A 22,252-nucleotide genomic window follows, 5' to 3' on the forward strand; every position below is an offset into this window, starting at 1 on the left:
CCTTGAGTGGATCTCAACCCCCTTCCAGGAGGGTTTCAGGACTATCAGCAACATTGCACAATTAATCATAGATTTAACTATATTCTCAACCTTGTTTCCGTTTATAGATTACAATGCAGCATTCGTAATCAAGAGGATGGAAATATAGCCATTTATTCCATTCATTCTGATTAAAGGTACAAATGACTCTGTAATGAATTGTTGAGGCTAAATCACAGATCTAAATAAATAATCTGATACAATAATTTGCAGATAAGTATGCGAACATGTCTTTATACGAGTGGCCGCAAGAGAATGGAACACCGTCTGTGCTGTACTGCTGAACTTACCATTCATCACCACGCGGCACTGTTCCATATGCAAAATAGGAGCTGGCCTCCTGGTGGCCCCTTCAGTGCAACTAAACGGAATGCTGAGTGCTTTGCTGTATTTAAACTGCATCTAACTGAGCCTACTTGCTTAGTTACAGAGAATATAAAACTTCTAAACAGACAGAGAATATCAGTTACAAATTTTTTTTAAATAAATGATTATATAACTGGTAGCTACATGTACCATTCTATAAATTTTTTTATAAAATATATATAATAATAATAATAATAATAATTATATATAATAAAACTGTTTATAAAATGTAATAAATAGGCTATATTACACAGTATCTCACAGAAGTGAGTACACCCCTCACATTTTTGTAAATATTTTATTATATCTTTTCATGTGACAACACTGAAGAAATTACACTTTGTTACAATGTAAAGTAGTGAGTGTACAGCTTGTATAACAGTGTAAATTAGCTGTCCCCTCAAAATAACTCAACACACAGCCATTAATGTCTAAACCGCTGGCCACAAAAGTGAGTACACCCCTAAGTAAAAATGTCCAAATTGGGCCCAATTAGCCATTTTCTCTCCCCGGTGTCATGTGACTCGTTAGTGTTACAAGGTCTCAGGTGTGAATGGGGAGCAGGTGTGTTAAATTTGGTGTTATCGCTCTCACTTTCTCATACTGGTCACTGGAAGTTCAACATGGCACCTCATGGCAAAGAACTCTCTGAGGATCTGAAAAAAAGAATTGTTGCTCAACATAAAGATGGCGTAGGCTATAAGAAGATTGCCAAGACCCTGAAACTGAGCTGCAGCACGGTGGCCAAGACCATACAGCGGTTTAACAGGACAGGTTCCACTCAGAACAGGCCTCGCCATGGTCGACCAAAGAAGTTGAGTGCACGTGCTCAGCGTCATATCCAGAGGTTGTGTTTGGGAAATAGACGTATGAGTGCTGCCAGCATTGCTGCAGAGGTTGAAGGGGTGGGGGGTCAGCCTGTCAGTGCTCAGACCATACGCCGCACACTGCATCAAATTGGTCTGCGTGGCTGTTGTCCCAGAAGGAAGCCTCTTCTAAAGATGATGCACAAGAAAGCCCGCAAACAGTTTGCTGAAGACAAGCAGACTAAGGACATGGATTACTGGAACCATGTCCTGTGGTCTGATGAGACCAAGATAAACTTATTTGGTTCAGATGGTGTCAAGCGTGTGTGGCGGCAACCAGGTGAGGAGTACAAAGACAAGTGTGTCTTGCCTACAGTCAAGCATGGTGGTGGGAGTGTCATGTTCTGGGGCTGCATGAGTGCTGCCGGCACTGGGGAGCTACAGTTCATTGAGGGAACCATGAATGCCAACATGTACTGTGACATACTGAAGCAGAGCATGATCCCCTCCCTTCGGAGACTGGGCCGCAGGGCAGTATTCCAACATGATAACGACCCCAAACACACCTCCAAGATGACCACTGCCTTGCTAAAGAAGCTGAGGGTACCTAAACCCTATTGAGCATCTGTGGGGCATCCTCAAACAGAAGGTGGAGGAGCGCAAGGTCTCTAACATCCACCAGCTCTGTGATGTCGTCATGGAGGAGTGGAAGAGGACTCCAGTGGCAACCTGTGAAGCTCTGGTGAACTCCATGCCCAACAGGGTTAAGGCAGTGCTGGAAAATAATGGTGGCCACACAAAATATTGACACTCTGGGCCCAATTTGGACATTTTCACTTGGGGGTGCACTCACTTTTGTGGCCAGCGGTTTAGGCATTAATGGCTGTGTGTTGAGTTATTTTGAGGAGACAGCAAAGTTACACTGTTATACAAGCTGTACACTCACTATTTTACATTGTAGCAAAGTGTCATTTCTTCGGTGTTGTCACATGAAAAGATATAATAAAATATTTACAAAAATGTGAGGGGTGTACTCACTTCTGTGAGATACTGTATTTTTAAAATATGCTCATAGAGTATCTTTCTGCAAATGCTCTTAATATTAAGAATGAAAAATATAGATACATTTTTAAGGTATACATAAAAATCCCACATCAACCAACTGATCGATCAATAATTGACTAATCCCCTCAGTGTCTATGTTGGATGTGGCCTTGGATTAAACATCTTATCAAGAACTTTGGATTTTCTTTGAAATTGCAAGCTGATTAATTAATATTAAAGGGTTAGTTCACCCAAAAATGAAAATTCTGTCATTAATTACTCACTCTCATGTCGTTACAAACCCGTAAGACTTACGTTCATCTTCAGAACACAAATGAAGATCTTTTTGATGAAATCTGAGCGCTTTCTGTCCCTGCATTGACAGTGTACACAACTACCATTTTGAAGCCACAGAAAGGTAGTAAAAGACATCATTAAAGTAATCCATGTGACTCCAGTGGGTTTACCTCAATTTTATGAAATTAATGTGCTTTGTTTGCACAAAAAAAAAACATAATTTACCACTTTATTCACAAAATATTAATCTCCAACACGAGTTCATGCAACAACGTCCGCTCGTGTCAACATGAACATGCATAGGAAATTAATATTTTTTTAAATGAAGAGGTAAATTATGTTTTTTGCACAAACAAAGCACTCGCATCACTTCATACAACTGAGGTTCAACGGCTGGAGTCACATGGATTACTTTAATGATGTCTTTACTACCTTTCTAGGGCTTGAAAGTTGCGTGGACTGTCAGTGGACAGACAGAAAGCTCTCAGATTTCATTAAAAATATCTTAATTTGTGACCCTGGACCACAAAACCAGTCATAAGTCACACAGGTATATTTGTAGCAAAAGCCAACAATACATTGGGTCAAAATTATCGATTTTTTTTTTATGCCAAAAATCATTAGGATATTTAGCAAATTTCCTACCATAAATATATCAAAAATGTATTTTTGTGAGTGGATATGCATTGCTAAGGACTTCATTTGGACAACTTTAAAGGCGATTTTCTCAATATTTTGATTTTTTTGCACCCTCAGATTCCAGATTTTCAAATAGTTGTATCTCAGCCAAATATTGTCCTATCCTAACTAACCATACAAAAAAGTTGACCCTTATGACTGGTTTTGTGGTCCAGGGTCACATTTGTGTTCCGAAGATGAACGAAAGTCTTACGGGTTTGGCACAGCATAATAAGTAATTAATGACAGAATTTTAATTTTTGGGTAAACTAACCCTTTAATATAATATTAATGAATATAATAAGAGAGAAATTCAGTAACTGAAGTTCAAAGAGGCATGAGAGGCTCATGCAATTATGATTAGACTGACCATTGAACAACATCAGCCCCAATTTTTAAAATGGACATCCTGCAGTGTTTGTGTGATGTAGCCGCAGATGGGAAATCTGCCTGTAAACTAAGAAGGATCAAGATCTAATTTAGACATTGCACTGTATGAGCTTCAGTTCATGGTAAAGAGAACAGCACAACGGGTCCACTACATTCCTAAATCCATCATTGAGCTCAGTATGTAATTAATTTGCAGAAAATCAGCTGCAGAGAAATTCCTCTTTGAGTGTTCAGGAGGAAAAAAGATTTACTAGACTGACTTGAAGAGAGAAGAAGAGAGAGAGATAGATGGAGGCTGCGTTGGATTCTTTACATTCTTGTGTGCATGGGCTGACCAGCCATGATTTACGAGCACATTAAGGAGCATTACACGACCCCTGGCAAAGATCACAGAGGATGAGAGAGCTTGCTCTGGCCACTCACACAATAAAAAGACCTATTTTTAAGCATTTAAAACCACACAGGGTGCACACAGCAAACTCTCCACATGAGTGAATTGATCCAAAGCTGTCTTTGATATAATTCAAGTTCCTCTTCGACATGATATATATGGGCTAACAATGACAGATATCCATTGCTGATGCATTGCTATACAACATGTGGAGAGAAAAAAAAAAATAAAGCTATGAGATCATGTCACCAATTTCTACAGTGATACTACTTACTGCATGATGTTAAAGTTCTGCCTGATACCAATAATTATTTTAATGTTATGGACGACAGACTGATAAATGGCTGATAGTAAAATTCTATAAAAAAGTATTTAGGGAACATTGGGGGAAAAATTATACGTTACACTTTATTTTACAGTGCCGTAGTTACATTGTACTTACTCAAATAAGTACTGAGTACTATTAATTAGCTACATGTACTTACTATAGAGTTACCGTTAGGGTTAGGTTTAGGATTAGTTACTTGTAATTATGCATAATTTACTGTTATTACTATAGTAAGTACATGTAGTAACGTGTAACTACGGCACTGTAAAATAAAGTGTTACGAAATTATACCATTTTGCATAAAAAATAATGCTACAAGTGATTTTAGGAATTACAAAATTATAGCTGGAACATTTTGAAATAGAAATTTATTTTGAGACCTTATGAAGATTACATTTGACAGTGTTTTTAAATTGTTAGTGCTATTAAAGGATTAGTTCACTTTCAAATGAAAATGACCCCAAGCTTTGCTCACCCTCAAGCCATCCTAGGTGTATATGAATTTCTTCTTTCTGATGAACACAATCGGAGTTATATCAGTTAAGCTTTGTTTCCGTAAGTTGAATACGGAAGGCGTAGGACGCAAGCTTTTTGAACTGCGAGAGGCGTTACACTTTCTTCCTAAGTTGAATATGGAAGGCGGTCTGGCGGAAGCTAGATATTTTACTTCATAACTTGTTAAATATGGATATTTTTCTCACACAAACGCATTCAGAAGGACTTTATTAACCCCTCCCGGAGCCATGTGGCGTACATTTATGATGGATGGATGCACTTTCTTGAGCTTCAAACTTGTTGGTCCCTTTCACTGCCATTATAAAGCTCGGATGCATCAGGATATTTATTAATATAACACCCGATTGTGTTCATCAAGAAAGTCATATACACCTAGGATGGCTTGAAGGTGAGTAAAGCTTAGGTTAATTTTCATTTTAAAGTGAACTAATCCTTTAAAGATTACATTTGAGGGTGGCAAAAATAATCTAAATGTAAAAACAAGCATGCACAAAAACAAGCATGCACATTTAAATATCCAATATCAGCCAATACATATCCAATATGAACAAATTCTGATTCTGAAATCAGAAAATCTACAATTTCGGCTCATAACCAATTGATATGGCACCAATATATCATTCATCAATAATAATACAACTTTAATTTCATTAGTGTAAATAGTTCACATTACTACTGTACATATAGAATGAAAACAGGTTTCTGTTTTAATGGTGCATCACACAAAGATGTAGATTTGACTTTCAATGAGAAATATAACAAAAAACAGAGGTTAGTGTGGTGTCTTTATGAATGCTGAAGTGTACAAACATATGCACATTTAAACTAAAGCACACCACTTTCTCCACACAGTTAGAGCAGCCTATCAGCATCAATATCCCTATGAGGAAATCATCATTACAACTATGCAACCTCATTATTGACATCAGCTAATTACACTCATACACCTTGCAATTTTACCAGGATATTGCTTTCTTTTTATTCATATCTCAGTCCATTTCTTTTCATCTAAAGGTCAGTTCTTTTTCTAAATTCCCCATTTTTTTCCCAATAGGGTCACGCATTGATCCAAAGCACTAACCTAGACTGAGTGCACTAACAGACTCCCATCAGTCGCTCATCATATTCACATCCCGATACAGCGCGGGGAATGAGATTACGGCGTACGCTCCAAATAAGTTCATCCTGGGAATTTTTGAAAAATCATCAGAAGGGCCAGTTAAGGCCCTGCACCGCACGGACACCACACATACATCACATTCCAGATTTAGTTAGTAATCCCACAATCTAGTTAAGGATCTGGAAATTGGATCGAATCAATTAATTCTACAGTCAATTTGCATAAGAGATGGTCCACCGGCCATTAAAATTCACAATTTGTCTTCAAACATCTCATGGCCGACTACAATTTTAGAAATTAGAAGATACAACGTTATTTATTATAATGAAATATAGGCCCTCTAACCAATTAAAAAGGATAAGATCAACCTCTGTGACCACACTTTACCGTACAGACTCTCATTAAGGATTTAAAAACGCTGGACCTCATGCTTACACAGGTAATCACCACATAGTAGATTCATAGTTCCCTTCCGAAGCATGAATCAATAGTCATTTAAAGCGTTTTATTAAGCGGCTCAAACACAAGCTGTGCTCAGACCTCTTCTAATCATAAACAAGGTGCTGACTCTGTATGTGTGACCTTTGGCAAATCCAGTCCATTCTTTTCCATTAACCTTCCCAGCTTTGCCATTTCTCTCTCGCTCTTTGTCTCTCCGGGGGAGTTTTCCTCTCAGTCAAAGCCGCTCCTAGTGCTTGTTGCTCAGAGGGATTGTTAAGTATCAATTCCTAGTGTCACCTTTGTGGGTTTTATTTATTTGTCGGCCTGCTGGTATGGAACACAGCGTAGGCATCACTCAGGTAGATGGATTATAATTCACCTGCAAGCCCTCATCAATCTCCACAATTTGACTTCCTGCATCACGTACAACTGTTACTGTCATATTAAAGCACTGCATTATAAAGATCAATGGCTTTTTAAATACGCTCTAGCTAAAGGTGATTGGTGACATTAAATGGAGAGAAAAAAGGCTGATGACTGTCACACAGAGATGAGAAGCCTCACAAACTTGATGAGGGTTCCTACAAATCAATTACCATAACATACGCTCTGATGTTTAGGATTAATCAAATTTCAACCTAATCAACACCTGATGATTTTCAGACAGGTAGCTCTGAGGTCTGGACACCAAAAGCACAAGGATTTCAAGCAAGCTTTCTTTCACTGTGCAATTGAGGAGAAGAGGCATATGGCTGTGCGGTGACGAGTTTTCCTTCCTACCAACTGTTTAACCCTGCTAATGTTGCCCAGTAAGGATCTCCGGAGGCTCTGGAGACAGTGTAGCAGTCTACGCTTGTATGACAGATGGCTTACTGTCACTTTGTTTGGGCTGTTGCCTGCTGGGCTCAAGTAGGAAGTGAAGACCGGAAGCATTCGTATTCTTACAGTCATATAACTACGCTAAGTAAGGGAAGTACACGGGATAGACACGGCAGAGCTGTTTAAGCACATTCCTGCTGGGATCTCTGTGTGACTGTAAGAATCAGCAGTGGATCCCATTAACACACACCTGGTCACTATGTACTTTGTTTCTCTGCAAAAAAAGCAACAACAGTTTTGTTACAAGTGGCGACACTCCTTATTGTTGAAGATAATAAAATAAGCAGATCATTAGAGAAAACTGAAATTGTCATTGAAAGAATGTTTCTCTTCAACACGAAACACTTGTAATAATAATATGACAGATATCCATGGTCAATGCATTTTTTAAAAACACCTGAAGAGAAAAAGTGCATGGTATGAGTTCAGCTTCTTACAATGATACTGATACACCCTTACAAAAAAAATGTACAAAAATTGTACTTTTTAGGGTTAGGGTTAGCCGCAGTACCCTTAAAAGGACATCTTTGTATGTTATTTACCCCTAAAAGGTTCATAGTAGTATCTTAGAAGTATACGTATTGCTACTCCAAAAGGAACATTTACACGACAATCATGTACTAAAAATGGAAACGTTTTTCCTTTTCGTCCATACAGATGACAATGTTATCAAAATGATCCCTGTTCACACAGATCTGCGAAAACTATTAAAAATGCTGTATTCTGCTGCCAGGCCAGTAGTTGGCGATATCACTTTGTAAAGAAACACTATGTGCCTATAAACTGAACTTGAATATGCATGTACATGACGTCACAGCACAGAGACGACAAAAACTTGCATTTTGAGATCCCCAAAACGCCGCTGTCGTATAAATTAATGGCCAAAACGCATAAGAAATTTTCTGTTTTTAGTTGAAATGTAAACGGCCCCTAAGGTACTAGAGGTAAAAAAAAGGCACAAAGATGTCCTTTTACTGCCCCAATGACAAGCTGTTGTACCCCTAAAATATATATGTGGGTCCTGAAGCTTTTCTTTATAAAACTAAAAAAAAAATTATTATAATGATAATTTATTAATGTAATGTACACTACCGTTCAAAAGTTTGGGGACATTAAAGTTAGTTAGTTTGTTTTAAGAAATACTTTTATTCAGAGTTTTATTCAAAAGTGACAGTAATGCATTTATTATGATATGAAAGATTTCTATTTCAACATAAAAGCCCTTTTTTTTTCTTTCTATTCATTAAAGAATCCTGAAAAAAATGGATCACAGTTTCCACAAAAATATTAAACCGCACCACTTTGATGATAATAAGAATTTCTTCAACAAATCAGCATATTAGAATGATTTCTAAGGGACCATGTGACACTGAAGACTGGAGTAATGATGCTGAAAATTCAGCTTTGCATCACAGAAATAAATTACATTTTAAAATATATTTTAAATTGTAATAACATTTCACAGTATTACTGTTTTACTGTATTTTTGATCAAATAAATGCAGCGTTAGTGAGTATAAGAGACTTCTTTCAAAAGCATAAAAAAATCTTACCATCCCCAAAAGTTTGAACAGTAGTGTATATTTTTTTCATAATATAAAGAATCTTTCTTTAATGAAAAGCATGTCGTGGTGAAACTACTTACTTCATCTTAATTGAATGGATTGCTATCTGATTGCACATTATAAAGTACACACACACATATATATATAATGACACTATGCAAATATAACAGAGTTCACTCCAGTGGTAATGCAAATGGTGGGAAGCAAAATATCTTTTCCCATATGGCAAATGATGTTTGAGATTTGCAGTTGCTCAATCCATGTGTCTCATCCACGATTGCTCGCTCACATGCGGACTGTATGGACTTAGCCTAAGCCATTTGGGACTTTGGGATTAATTATCAAACAGAAGCATTTACACTTGACTGCATCTTGTACACGTCTCTAACCGCCTCCACCTCTCGCATCTGTCTCAAATGCATCTTGGAGAGCACTTGGTGTTTTTATGATTAGATAGCTATTAGTAAAAACACATGAAGTGACCAAGTCTAAAAACTCCCTAAAAGTGCTTGGTGTGTTTTGTTATCAGAGTCATCTTGCTGCCGCTTGAGTAAAATGCACCACTGCAAGTTTAAACAATCACCTTGTCAGCAGTGTGCTCAATCAATTACTGCTGTTGATGTTATCAATGGCTTCATCTTCCCTGTCGGTCTCCCCCAATCACTCATTTTTTCTGTATTGCTCTCTTACTCCTTTTGTATTTCACTTTCAGGCTTTCTTTTTGTTTGTCTGTCTATATAAATTTACATTTTTGTGCATTTGGCAGGAGCTATTATCCATAAGACTGCATTCACGCATTCCAATTTTCATTCATTAGTCCAGAAAAGTACTGAAGACATAGTTAAAATAGTCAACGTGACTGCAGTGGTTCAACCTTAATGTTATGAAGCGACGAAAATACTTTTTGTGCACAAAACAAAACAAAAATAACAACTTTATTCAACAATTTCTTCTCTACCCTCTACCCTTCTCAACCCCATCTCACAGCAATTCGTACATATTTTACTAAGTGGCTAATTCATACGAATTTGTACAACCTCAATCGTACGTTTTTTGATAAATCGTACGTATTTTCCGAGTTGCCAAATTTGTATAAATTCGTACTAATGACCTACCCCTAAACCTACCCGTTACTGGGGTTTAGACAAATCATATGAATTGGAACGAGTGAGGTCGTACGAATTGGTATGAATTAGCCACCTCGTGAAATACGTATCAGTCATGAGATAGCGTTGGTAAGACTCGTATGCAGTTGGCGCAGTGAACGCAGCTCAGCGCTTACATGTTTACAGCCGAATGCCGGCTCAGTATTGGCCGGCTCCTGTGTCAGCATCACACACATACGTTGTGGTGCTCACTGAAACAGCATCGGCCAATACTGAGCTGGCGTTCGGACGTAAACACAGAAGCTCTGAACTGCGTTCACTGCGCCAATTGCGTATGAGACTGACAGGGAAGAGGAAAAATTGTTGAATAAAGTCATTATTTTTTTGTTTTTGTGCACAAAAAGTATTCTTGTCGCTTTATAACATTAAGGTTGAACCACTGTAGTCACGTTGACTATTTTAACCATGTCTTTAGTACTTTTCTGGATCTTGAATGACGGTAATTATGTTGCTTTCTATTGGGGATATAAAAAAATAAAAAAAACTCTTGGATTTCATCAAAAATATCTTATGAATGAAGGTCTTACAGGTTTGGAATGACATGAGGGTGAGTAATGACAGAAATTTCATTTTTTTAGGTTAACTAACCTTTTAATGCTATATATGTATCTATCTATCTCTCTATCTATCCATCTCTCTATCTATCAATGCATCAATTAATTAATCTATCATGCTATCTATCAAATCATCCATCCATCCATCCATCCATCCATCCATCAATCAATATATCTATGCATCAATCAATACATCTATCTATGCATCTATCAATCAATCTATGCATCAATCAATCATTCAGTCAATCTATCTATGCACCCATCAATCTATCTATCTTTCTATCTATCAAATCAATCATCCATTCATCCATGCATCCATCTATCTATCCATCTATCCATCTATCTATCTATCTATCTATCTATGCGTCTGTCTGTCTGTCTGTCTATCTATCAGGCCTATAAACCTTCAAAATTGTGTTTTGATAGTTTTGGAAAAAGTTGAAAAGACTGTCAATTCAACATTCAGACATAAAATTAGAATCATATGAGTATCTTCATTTATTTTAATTCTACTTCCTTCCTACTTTCAACTTAGAATTGCAATTTGCTTCTTTTCCTCAATTAAAATACATTCAATTCTGAATGTCGCACAAGCCTACTTTCTAGGTCAGAGTGCTTTTCATTTGGCCTCCTCTCTGGTGTGTTCCCCAGTGATAAAGTAAGAGGTGTACGCAAGTGCATAGATTACCAGCCCTTAACCAATCATCCGAGACAGGCCCGCTCTACATTAGCAACAATGACCTTAACGCCAGTGGTGACAGTCACCTGTCAGCAGCGTCTCACTCCTGGCATTTTCAGGGCTCAAAGATGAGAAATAATTAGGCCCGACAGTCCTCTAGGGTTAAACCCGGGCCACGAATCATCATTCCAGTGCTCTGTCACAGGGGTCAGAGGTCAAAATCAGCCAATGATATGACCTCCACATCATGGCCAAGATCCCACAGCTTGGTGGGAGGCTCACCAAAGAGAGATCAGGTTATCAGAGCGAGCTTCCCCTCGGAGAAGAGTATCATAATGAAACATAACCTGTACCACACTAGTATTTTCACCAGCCTCCAGTTGTAAAGTCACAGAGAGGTGAACATGCATGCAATTACTTCACAGAGAGAGGCTTGACTGGTGCATGTCATTCGCTTTAAATATTATAACAGTAGATGACAGGATGCGACCGGAAACAGCTCGGATGTGGCAAGCTGGTATTATTTGGTCTCTTTCCAGTCAATAAGGAAAATGAATGTTCCCTCGCCTTATTACAAACATGAGCCGAGACTGATTTCCTGTCATCTGTCCTGGCAAAACACACGTACTGATGGGACGCAAGCTGTTTAGAACTGAGGGGGGACGTTTGCGATGACTTGTTTACCCGGAGCTGTTCAACTGAGGTCAAACGTCTGTAGAAAACACATGGAGGCATGTTGAACACCGCTTTCCCTCACGATTTATACTAATCAAACATATGGCACGAGGAGAAACGAATAAACCCTTAATATTTGATCTCTATAAAATGAGAGTAAATAACATTAAAATTCAGTTTAAATCCATTGTAAATTCAGCCTTGAGCCAATTTATCTTATCTGGACTATAAAAATGTGTGTATAATCTTATTGAGGTGGAGCAGTGCACACACCTGTTTTTTTTCCTACCCTGCAGTCAAACACTTCTGCAACTCCTGCCTCACACCCCCCAGCCCCCCCATCCCCACCTCCTCATGCTGAAACCCATTACAGAAATACAATTTCTAATGCCTTCACACAGGCCCGCGATCGACTGCAAACAAATTTATATTCAGCCCGTAAACAGAGAGCAGCAGAGATTTATTTATTGAGCGGAGAGGAGAGAAACAAGCTAGCGCGTGAACCCTGGGTAACCCCACAGCTGACATGAAGATGGATAAGTGTACCATGCAAATGTACAGAGGGAAGGGATATATTGCACTCCGTCATTCAGTGCGTTTCTGCCCGTAGAATTCCATTTATTCTTCCAGCTGGGACCAGATCTCTGGGGTTGAGAGAGCACAGTTATACATTGTTGATTATTTGAGATGGTTTTTTAATCACTGCAGAGCCCTAGTAAAATTCTTTATTGGTCATATAAGCGGAAATTCCTCCTGTCCTGTGCAGTAGTTCAAATGTTTATAGTGGTAGTTTAAATGCAAACAATATCATAACTATTAGATCTATTATCATCTTGTTATTTTTATTCACTTTCCTATGATTAACACTTGCCTTTTCATTTTACTAAAATACTTTTTATGCATGTTAAAAAACAACTAAAATGATCAGTCTCCTCATTTTGCCAGAAACTGATTTTAATCTGATTTAATCAGCAAAGCCAAAGTGCTTCAGATTCCTAGACCTAGAGAACACACAGACAGACACTTTTATCCAAAGTGACTTACAATGCATACATTTTGTCTCCCAAACTGTGAATGTGATGCAAATGTGCTTGTCACCCTCAACTTGTTCCAAACCTGTATAAATTTTTGTTTTGCTGTACACAAAGGAAGAATGTTTGTAACTAAGCAGATCTCTTTTGGGTGAACTATCCCTTTAAGACAGTGGTTTCTGCGCATTTTCTGTGTATTTCTGAACTTGATCCAATGTTGATATCATTTGACTCAAAACTTTTTAATGGCTGAGCTACTTAACGGAACGAAAGACCAAGTGTGAAAGTAAAGATCACATCTGTTAAGGGAACCGGGGATACCACTTCTAAACAGATGTGAGAGTGTTGTACTCCTGATAACCTCTAAAGGTCATATCTCTGATGTTCTCTTGTCTAATGCTCGATGACTGTGGAGAAACTTTTTGGAATGTCACATAAAAAATATAATTGAATGCACATGTAAAAAGTCAAAAATTCATATATTTTATACATGCAAACTGTCAAGATACACAAAGCGAGACTTTAAAAGTGCAAATGAAAATCACAGATTGTAGTCTTGGAAGTATGACCAAAATAAGTATTGTAACTGGAAAATGTACAAGTGAAGTAAAAAATCTGCCACTTTTCTGCCCAACTGAGACAAAAGGCATTACAATAAATCACGCTACCAATGGTCATTAAATCTAACGATCACTTAGCTCATATCACATCAAACTATGCAAATTATTATTATTTTTATACTTTGTTCTCAAATTGTTAAGGTTAACAATATCAGCACCGCGTGACTATGTGTATTTAGCGTGTATTAGAATTACCTGTAGATTTTAATTTGTGTACAGTCTAATCTCTAAAGTTAATTTGTCAAACCATACAATCCGCCATCAAAATAAGTTTAATTATCCCAGCTGTTGTGAGAAAATGCTATAAATAATCCGTCACCCGCAGCATCCACATGCCATATAGCGTACTATAGCAAGGACTTGTTCTTTATGTAAACAGACATGACGAAAAGACGAACGGCGGCATGCTCGAATTTCCCGCGGAAACCCACCAGTACCATTTGAACTAGAAAACAAGCTTAACGTTGTGAATCGGGCTAAGGTAAGGAGATCATATTGAACACTGACTTGCGCAAAAATTGATTTTGGATCATTTTTAACTAAAAAAAGTTACGGACTGCAGCTTTAATATTTTGGCTTGAATTTATCCAGTAAATGTTACCATATGAAGCACATTTTAGGTTAACCGGGAAAAGATTTTTTTAAGCATCAGTTATCATATTCCATACATATTTCACCTCCCTCAAGTGTAACAGGCTCATCCAATTAGTGCATGAAGTTACAAAAATTAAAATCTGATGAAAAAAAGAAGAAAAGAAAACGAGAATGACAGAAAATCTGTACGCTAGTTAGGCCTATTTGTTATTTCTCACCGAAAGTAACAGTGGCTGGTCAAAAACTCATTTTAAGGATGTAGTTACTCTTGGATTATTTTAGTATTAGCCTATTTAATGTAGACGTTTATTTGAAATTACAAGAGAAATTCCTCTTAGAAGGAGAACCGTGAAAAGTTTTAAACGCAATTATACTATTTTTTTCCTTTTATGCACTATATAAAAGGCAGCATGTGTATAATAAAGTTTAGCATTTAAAATGAAGCGATGGTTAAACTTACCCATAATAAAACTCTTTGTACTTTTATATTTTTTTTAATGAAACGACTATATTTAACGAATTAAATTCTTTAATGATATTGTCAGTTTATCTTGCTATTTGTTTTGAAAAAATAAATATTTCTTCAAATAAAAAGTTAAATACTTTTCGTATAAAGCGGTTGATTACTGCAGGGGAGGCAGCTGCTAATTATCATCTGACCGACGAATGACCCTCAACGACAGCTGTTTAGAGCACAGATAATCACTCAGAAATCTCATACAATGACTTTATGATTCCCTTTTAACATCATTTCAGCTGTTATGTTAGATTCCCTGTGGCTATTGAATTATACACAGTTTTTTTCCCTAAGTATGGAGACTCTTTGCGTTGAACAAATCTGTTTTAAAGATAAATAGATCGGAATTTGAAAAAAGTTTAAGTCTAAAATAACACAAGGAGGAATGCAAGTGTTAACGTGGGTTACCTGAGAGATACGTTTCTAAGTTTCTTTTCAAAGTTTAAATGAAGCAACAATCGTCAAGCTTTATATAATTGGCGTGAACCACAAGATCCATGGCTTTCCCATTAACATCTATTGACAATGGCTTAAGACCTTATTCGGGTAAGCTAAGGCTGCTATACTGACTAAACATGTCATTGATTTTCTGTGCGTGCTCATCTGAAACGTGGACACGGACCGGGCCTTCCGAGAAAAAAACAACAATATGAAGACAATTTTCATGTCTAAATAATATTTTTGATAGGGTAACTTAAATTTAAAACACAATACTAGTCCTGCCAGTTTTTAAATTATTTGGATCTGAAACAAACAGAACAAAGAATCTATTAATATCCTAAATGTGACTTTTCACAAATGCCTTGACATTTGTGCAAAATTCACACTAGAAATCATCCAGTGCGCTTTGATTAAATTCAATATTATCCATTAAGAAATGTAGTACTGATGTTGACCCCTCTCCGCACACGCGCGAGCACACACACTCCACGAGACCTTATTAGCAGGTCAAATAAGTCATTCAAACTTGCTTGCTTTGGTAAATTAACGCTCACTCAGATGAGGGAGATGTCCGGCTATTGGCCAAGAGTTAGAGGGCACGTCATCCCCATCCATCACCGATCGAATGTTTCTACAAGGCATGTCCCTGTCTAGATCTGTGCCTCTGTCCTTTTGCGCGCTATGTGTGGCATCTGTGGATGGAGTTTCTGTCGCGTCCAGCCTCGAATGAAAATCTGGAATATATATGAGATGCAGCCATGAATTCTTATCAAGGGTTCAGGGACACAACGTCACTTTTCAAGGGCTATCATGCTACTGGAGTAATGCGTCTGCATCAGGACCACGGAGCTACTACTGACTTCCCAAGCAGAGAGGAGGGACATGTCAACAACACCGAGGCGGATTTTCTTCAATACCATTTCACGAATCTCAGTGCCACGGCCACAGGCGCGTGTTCAAAGCCCTGTGAGGACCTTGGTCCTGCTAACTCGACCAGACCCCCCTTCCCCCATAATCAAGATTTCTATAGACCAGTGCACCCCGTCCGACCCCAAGTCCCCTCCTTCCAAAGCTGTCGTGAGCAGGGTCTCTCCAGAACGGGCTTCTCGCCTTCCTCAGACACTTTAAGAACTTTCTCCGGCGCGCTTTGTGAACTCGGCCCTGTCAACAACACACACCTCGAAGTGCTCACACGCGACGGCCCAGTGCATCACCCTCCAGTCAAGGACGATAGCACCAGACACGAGGCTCTAAACACGTTAAATGAGACCTTGCAAAGTGAAAAGACTTTCGACTGGATGAGAGTGAGGAGAAATCAGTCTCGTGCAGGTAAGTTGACAATAGTTTTTTAGTACGACGAACTTTTCTGCAGCGCACACTGATATACTGACCGAGTGGCCAATTTTCAGTGAGGTGATTTAAAATATAATGCTGTTGCTAATTGTGTTTTTCAATTATAAAGCGATTTTCCCAGACTGAAAGTAGGACAATAACTTTTCAGCAAGCAGAAATTAATACTTGGAGGTGGAGCTATGAGTGTGTACGTTTGGCTATACTTGTGAAGGCCACATTTTTTAAAAAAGATTTACTTACTAATATAGTGAAACATGTCGACTTGTGGGAACATTTAAAGTGGTACTCACTTTTAATTTACCCATATCAACAGGTTTGTATTAAGGCTTAGGCTTTAGCTAATATGATTACATAAAAACCTCATGTATAATCACCTAAAAACAATATATTGGAACCATCATGTAGCCTATGTATTTGAGAAAAAAAAAAAAAAAAAAAAAAATATATATATATATATATATATATATATATATATATATATATATAAAATCAGATTATTTGATATTTACATCTACATGTCATCATACTATAAGTAGCAAAAATATCAGATTATGAAACTTTGCCCATCCTCTGCAGATGTGGCATGTGTCACTTGTTGCGTTTGCTTGTTTTATGGAGAAACCTTTGAAAATTAAGGAGAGTGTAATATGTAAGATCTGCTCTGGTGCCTAAATGGGTCAGCAACAACATAGCAGGCAGAATTCCTCCATTTTTATAAATAGCACACTCCATTCTTTTCTCTATGCTCATCCCCTTAAAAATTCTCTCATTGACAAGCAGCAGCCCAGGCCATATTTAAAGGAGTCCAGCACCCCCTAGCTCTCCATTCAGAGCCAAATAAACTTCAGAGGAACACTTTTCCTCGACAGAGCCCTAAATCTTAATAGAGACCAATGTTTATATGCCTGCAATTAATTTTCTATATTGAATGTCGGAAAATGTCTGTCAGAATCTCGGTATAATCCTTAACCAGAGTAATGATTGGATAGGTCTGCGTTTAATGCAGTTCAAATGTGAGTTACTTGACATGTGCTCATAAAATGTCATGCTCAATGACATTTGACCTGTATTATGTCAAAGTATTTCATGTTTGTTGTGAGAGCTGTGCGTTAAATTGTGAATCGCTCGTCCCCCTCAGTAAATCACAATATATGTAATAGGTTGATGGTAAAACCAAGAAGAGCACTGTTTGATTTGTCATTTCCTACGAATCAGTAATACAGCATTCATATGGTTTCCAGACTGTCAGGGAGAAGAATGTTTGGCCAGGCCACACTGATGATCTAAAATAACTCACAGGCAAATATGTCAGTGAAAAGGTCATTTCGGGCTATATCGCCCAGCGTATGAACAACAGCTGTGGTCAGGAAATAGGCCTGCTATATCAAATCCCAAATGCTTGAATGGTGGCAAGGCCAGGAGTTCACAATTTGTTTACTGTTTTGTCTGCTGTTTGCTTTTCTCCTGCCTGTCCAGTCCACCCACATATATAATATGCACACATTCACACACACATATAGAAAAGCCTACTACTTTTTGCATTCATTCTTACCTAGATTTAAACTTCACTGTCCCTTTAAGCACACAAGACTTAAAGGGATAGTTCACCCAAACATTATTACTCACCCTCATGTCGTTGCAAGCATTTCTTTCTTCTGTGGAACAAAAAAAAAAAAAAAAGATATTTAGAAGAATGGTGCTCCAAACAACTTTGGATCCCATTGACTTTTATATATGAGGGTGAGTAAATGATGATTTCATTTTTGGGTGAACTTTGCCTTTGAAGAGGAGCATAAAATGGGCACTTTAAGTTGTGGCTCTCCCTCTGTGCTTAATGTCTTTGGTTTTATCGCAAGCCTTATGGAGAAAGCGTTGTATGATGATATATGAGAGGTCTGTCAACAAGTGCTTAAGATAATACTCACATCAACACAGCAGCCAAAGTCAAATGTTAAATGGTGGGGCGACTGTTTATTGTCTGCTCCTTTACTTAAGGTCATTATAACCTAATGAAAAAAAAGAGAAATATATATTATTAAAGAGAAGAAAAAACATTAAAATGATAGTTCACCTGTACGACTCACTTTTGCACATAAAAGAAGATATTATGAAGAACATTGGACCCCATTGAATTCGACTGACGAGACATTTTTCACAGAAGAAAGAAAGTCAAATGGGTTTGGAACGACATGTGGTAAATGATGGAAGAATTTTCATTTTTGGGTGAACTATCCCTTTAAGTGCGAGATTCCATGCATTGTGAGGGTTATTGTTCTTATACTGGGCAACATCAAAATGTTTCCTATACTCAACATGAATAAAAGCTTATCCAGAGTGTCTGACTGGATCCCCCAGTACAGTGCACATAGTCCCCGTGCGTCATTCTTCAATTATACCCTGACAGCACCTGAATTACTGTGGGCTGGATGCCCAGATGACCGAGGCAATCTGTATCGATCCCCCACCCCCAGTTCCCCTGCTCTCTTTTAGGCTTAGTGGGGCACGTCATCCCTCTGGCTGGTTGGCCATTTCCAAGTTTGCAAGTCATTCCTCAAATGTTTCGTTTGATTCCTTTATGCCTTCTGGCGACTGCCAATTCTATTATCCAGCAACTCATTCATCAGTGTTTTCATGCACACTTTTTTATTTCCTAAGGAAATTGCTTAATTACTTCATATTTGTCAGTGAATGCTCTGATTGTTAGAACGTCCCTCGTGAATATTAGAGGTGACCCTACAATTGCTTTTTTCCTTCTCTCTGTTTACTTTCAGTTGCACAGCGAGAGCGAGATAAAGATCAGAGCAGAGCGCTCTCAAAATCAACTGTATAATCAACTGTTTGTGCCTGTTAAGCCTAAGAGAAAGTGATATTAGTGACATGTAAGGTTTACTGGGAAGTGTTTTACTTGAAAATTCACATGGACAAAGAAAAGTCAAATAAATGTACAATGTTTCGGTTGCAATAAGATAACATTTATTTGTTATTGCAACCAAAACATTGTGCATTTATTTGACTTTTGTCTTTGTGTATCCTGCGTTTGTACGTCCTTGACTGCAATGACATGACTGACCACAAACACACACACACACATACACATGGAGCGCAGATGGCACAGAGGTTAGAGAGACACTTGCAACTGTAGCAGTATGTGAGGGCTCAATGCGTCTGTATCACTCCAGGGGATTTTCCCGCCCGACCCCTGCGTGTGTGTGTGTGTGCCGTAAAGGAATGTGCAACTTCCTGTGTGCTTCCAAAAGCAAACAACACAAGAAAACAACAAAACACGAGTTTGATTTCCATTAAGACAGCTGTTAGTTGACTAGCTCGGTTAAACTGCAGATTTAACGCCATTCTAAAATTAACACTGTAGAGAAAGGCACATTTAGATGCACTTTGTTTACAGGGCACATTAGGTTGGGCAAAGCAGTAACACAGCACTGTGGAATATTTTGTGATGGACAGTGCATCTGACCCTTGACCTACAGTCATCTGTGAGGTGCAAACAGACAGACAGTCCTCTATTTAGTTTACTCAGACAGGATTTCTGCATGCAGATGAAGGTCATGCAATCACAAACTCCTCCTCAATGAAAATTACCTTCACTGGAAAGTCACAAATGAGTGACCATGCAGGAAACCTGGCAAATATAATTCTGCTTTTGAAAAATAAAAATGTTGAATCAAAAATGTGTACTTGGTAAGCAGTATCTATGGAATTATACAATGGTTTTTCAGTGTCATATTACAGTTTGGATATTTTGCATATGTGACCCTGGACCACAAAACCAGTCATAAGTCACACGGGTATATTTGTAGCAATAGCCAACAATACACTGTATGGGTCAAAATTATCAATTTTTCTTTTATGCCAAAAATCATTAGGATATTAAGTAAAGATCATGTTCCATGAAGATTTTTTGTAAATTCCCTACCGTAAATATATCAAAAATGTATTTTTGTGAGTGGATATGCATTGCTAAGGACTTCATTTGGACAACTTTAAAGGTGATTTTCTCAATATTTTGATTTTTTTGCACCCTCAGATTCCAGATTTTCAAATAGTTGTATCTCAGCCAAATATTGTCCTATCCTAACAAACCATACATCAGCTTTCAGAAGATGTATAAATCTCAATTTCAAAAAATTGACCCTTATGACTTATGGTTTTGTGGTCCAGGGTCACATATAGCTAATCAAACTCATGAAAATTGGTTCAAATATCACTGTTAAACTCACTTTTAATCAGTCTAACATAATACTATTAAATTGTACCCTATATGTTTATGCATGATTTTATATTAACAATATGTGTGTTATGAATATAAAATTATAGTGCATCAACTATAGCAAATAATAGTATTATATTCATATGGTGCTCTGTTTTCTATATCAGTGTAAATGAATTAGTTTCCAGTTGTTCGCGGCTTAAAATAAAAAGCATCATTAATAAATGTCAATAATATTTCGACTGAATATATTAACAGTACAAAAAAAGCGTACGTGTTTTGTTTAACGTGTTTCAACAAAATCTCGATCTGAGATTATAAAATTAATATTAAATCATTCTGTTTTATTTTATTTATTTATTTTTGAGGGGGTAAAAATGTGACATAACGATGGTAAGCACTGAATTTAACCTTGAATCTTTATTATATAGAACTTGGTGTTTTGAATTTATATTTTTTTTTGCATTGCCTTTACAGCTAAGACACAGCTGGGCAGCTGCTCGGACCCGGAGCTGAAGACGGACCACGGACGAGATCCTGACGAGGACCCCTCGAGTGGAGCCTCGCGAACTAATTTTACCACCAAACAACTCACAGAACTGGAAAAGGAGTTTCATTTCAACAAATATCTGACTCGAGCTAGACGGATAGAGATCGCGAACACTCTCCAACTGAGCGAAACACAAGTGAAGATCTGGTTTCAAAACAGACGCATGAAACAGAAGAAAATGCTGCGGGAAGGCCTCGTTCCGGGATTAATGCTGGTTTCTGCCTGTGATGAGGACTCGAAAAAAACAGACACTTGTTCATCTCCTGACAAAAGATAATTTCATTTGGGTAAGATTGTTGGAACGGCTGCACTAAAATATTAACAATCACGTGAATATCATGCGCGAGAGCAAGAGAGTAAATATTTACACACCCAAAATGAAGCTTGCCCCCTAAACATAAATATTTATCTATTCAGGTTGTATTGTTTAAGAAATTAAAGCAGTGGCTCTCAATGATAAAAATGAAGTTTGCTCACCTGTTGAGGCAAGCGGAGAAATCATGAATTAAAATGCACTTTATAGCTATGTCTTCCTTTATTGTTTTATTTGCTAGCCTATATGTTTTATCATTATGAATTTGCTTCTGGATCAGAAAATGAATCATTACAATTAATAGATCTCATCAGGGTCGAGGGCAAAAGTGCCAAGAAAAGTGACAAAATTGATATTTAAAAAATAAAGTGGAGTTTTTTATATTTTATCTGAACTATTATTCCGTTATGCCTATCTAGTTAGTATGTGTTTAAAATATTTTACTAAAATGTACAGCGTAAACATAAAAAATATATATCATTTCTGACACTCATCTGATTATTATTCCTGGCTCTAAAACAAAACCGTGTTGATTGGTTAAAATGCCTCACTTTATTTTTAATAAGATATTTTCTCTGAATATCTGAGAAAAGGTATAGCCTAACTATTTTTTAACATATTAGCCTACTATTTTAAAAAATGTAATTAGGTGTGGATTAAAAAATCCTTAACGTA

At 37.5% G+C, this 22,252-nt stretch overlaps 1 protein-coding gene across 1 annotated transcript; it reads left to right on the forward strand.

Moving 5' to 3' along the window:
• Nucleotides 1-15,643: 15,643 nt before the first annotated feature.
• hoxc1a (homeobox C1a) lies at nt 15,644-21,786 on the forward strand. Its single transcript, XM_051880082.1, has 2 exons — nt 15,644-16,465; nt 21,192-21,786. Exons 1-2 carry the CDS (start codon nt 15,895-15,897, stop codon nt 21,539-21,541), a joined length of 921 nt encoding a protein of 306 aa, XP_051736042.1. The 5' UTR covers nt 15,644-15,894; the 3' UTR covers nt 21,542-21,786.
• Nucleotides 21,787-22,252: the final 466 nt, after the last annotated feature.

This window comes from Ctenopharyngodon idella, chromosome 22 (assembly GCF_019924925.1).
Source record: "Ctenopharyngodon idella isolate HZGC_01 chromosome 22, HZGC01, whole genome shotgun sequence".
Lineage (NCBI taxonomy): Eukaryota > Metazoa > Chordata > Actinopteri > Cypriniformes > Xenocyprididae > Ctenopharyngodon > Ctenopharyngodon idella.

Excerpts from the sequence above, each read along its gene's own strand:
- hoxc1a (XM_051880082.1), top strand. The coding sequence starts at position 15,895 with ATGAATTCTTATCAAGGGTTCAGGGACACAACGTCACTTTTCAAGGGC. Across the intron at positions 16,466-21,191 it reads GAGAAATCAGTCTCGTGCAG|CTAAGACACAGCTGGGCAGC; the intron begins GTAAGTTGACAA and ends TTGCCTTTACAG.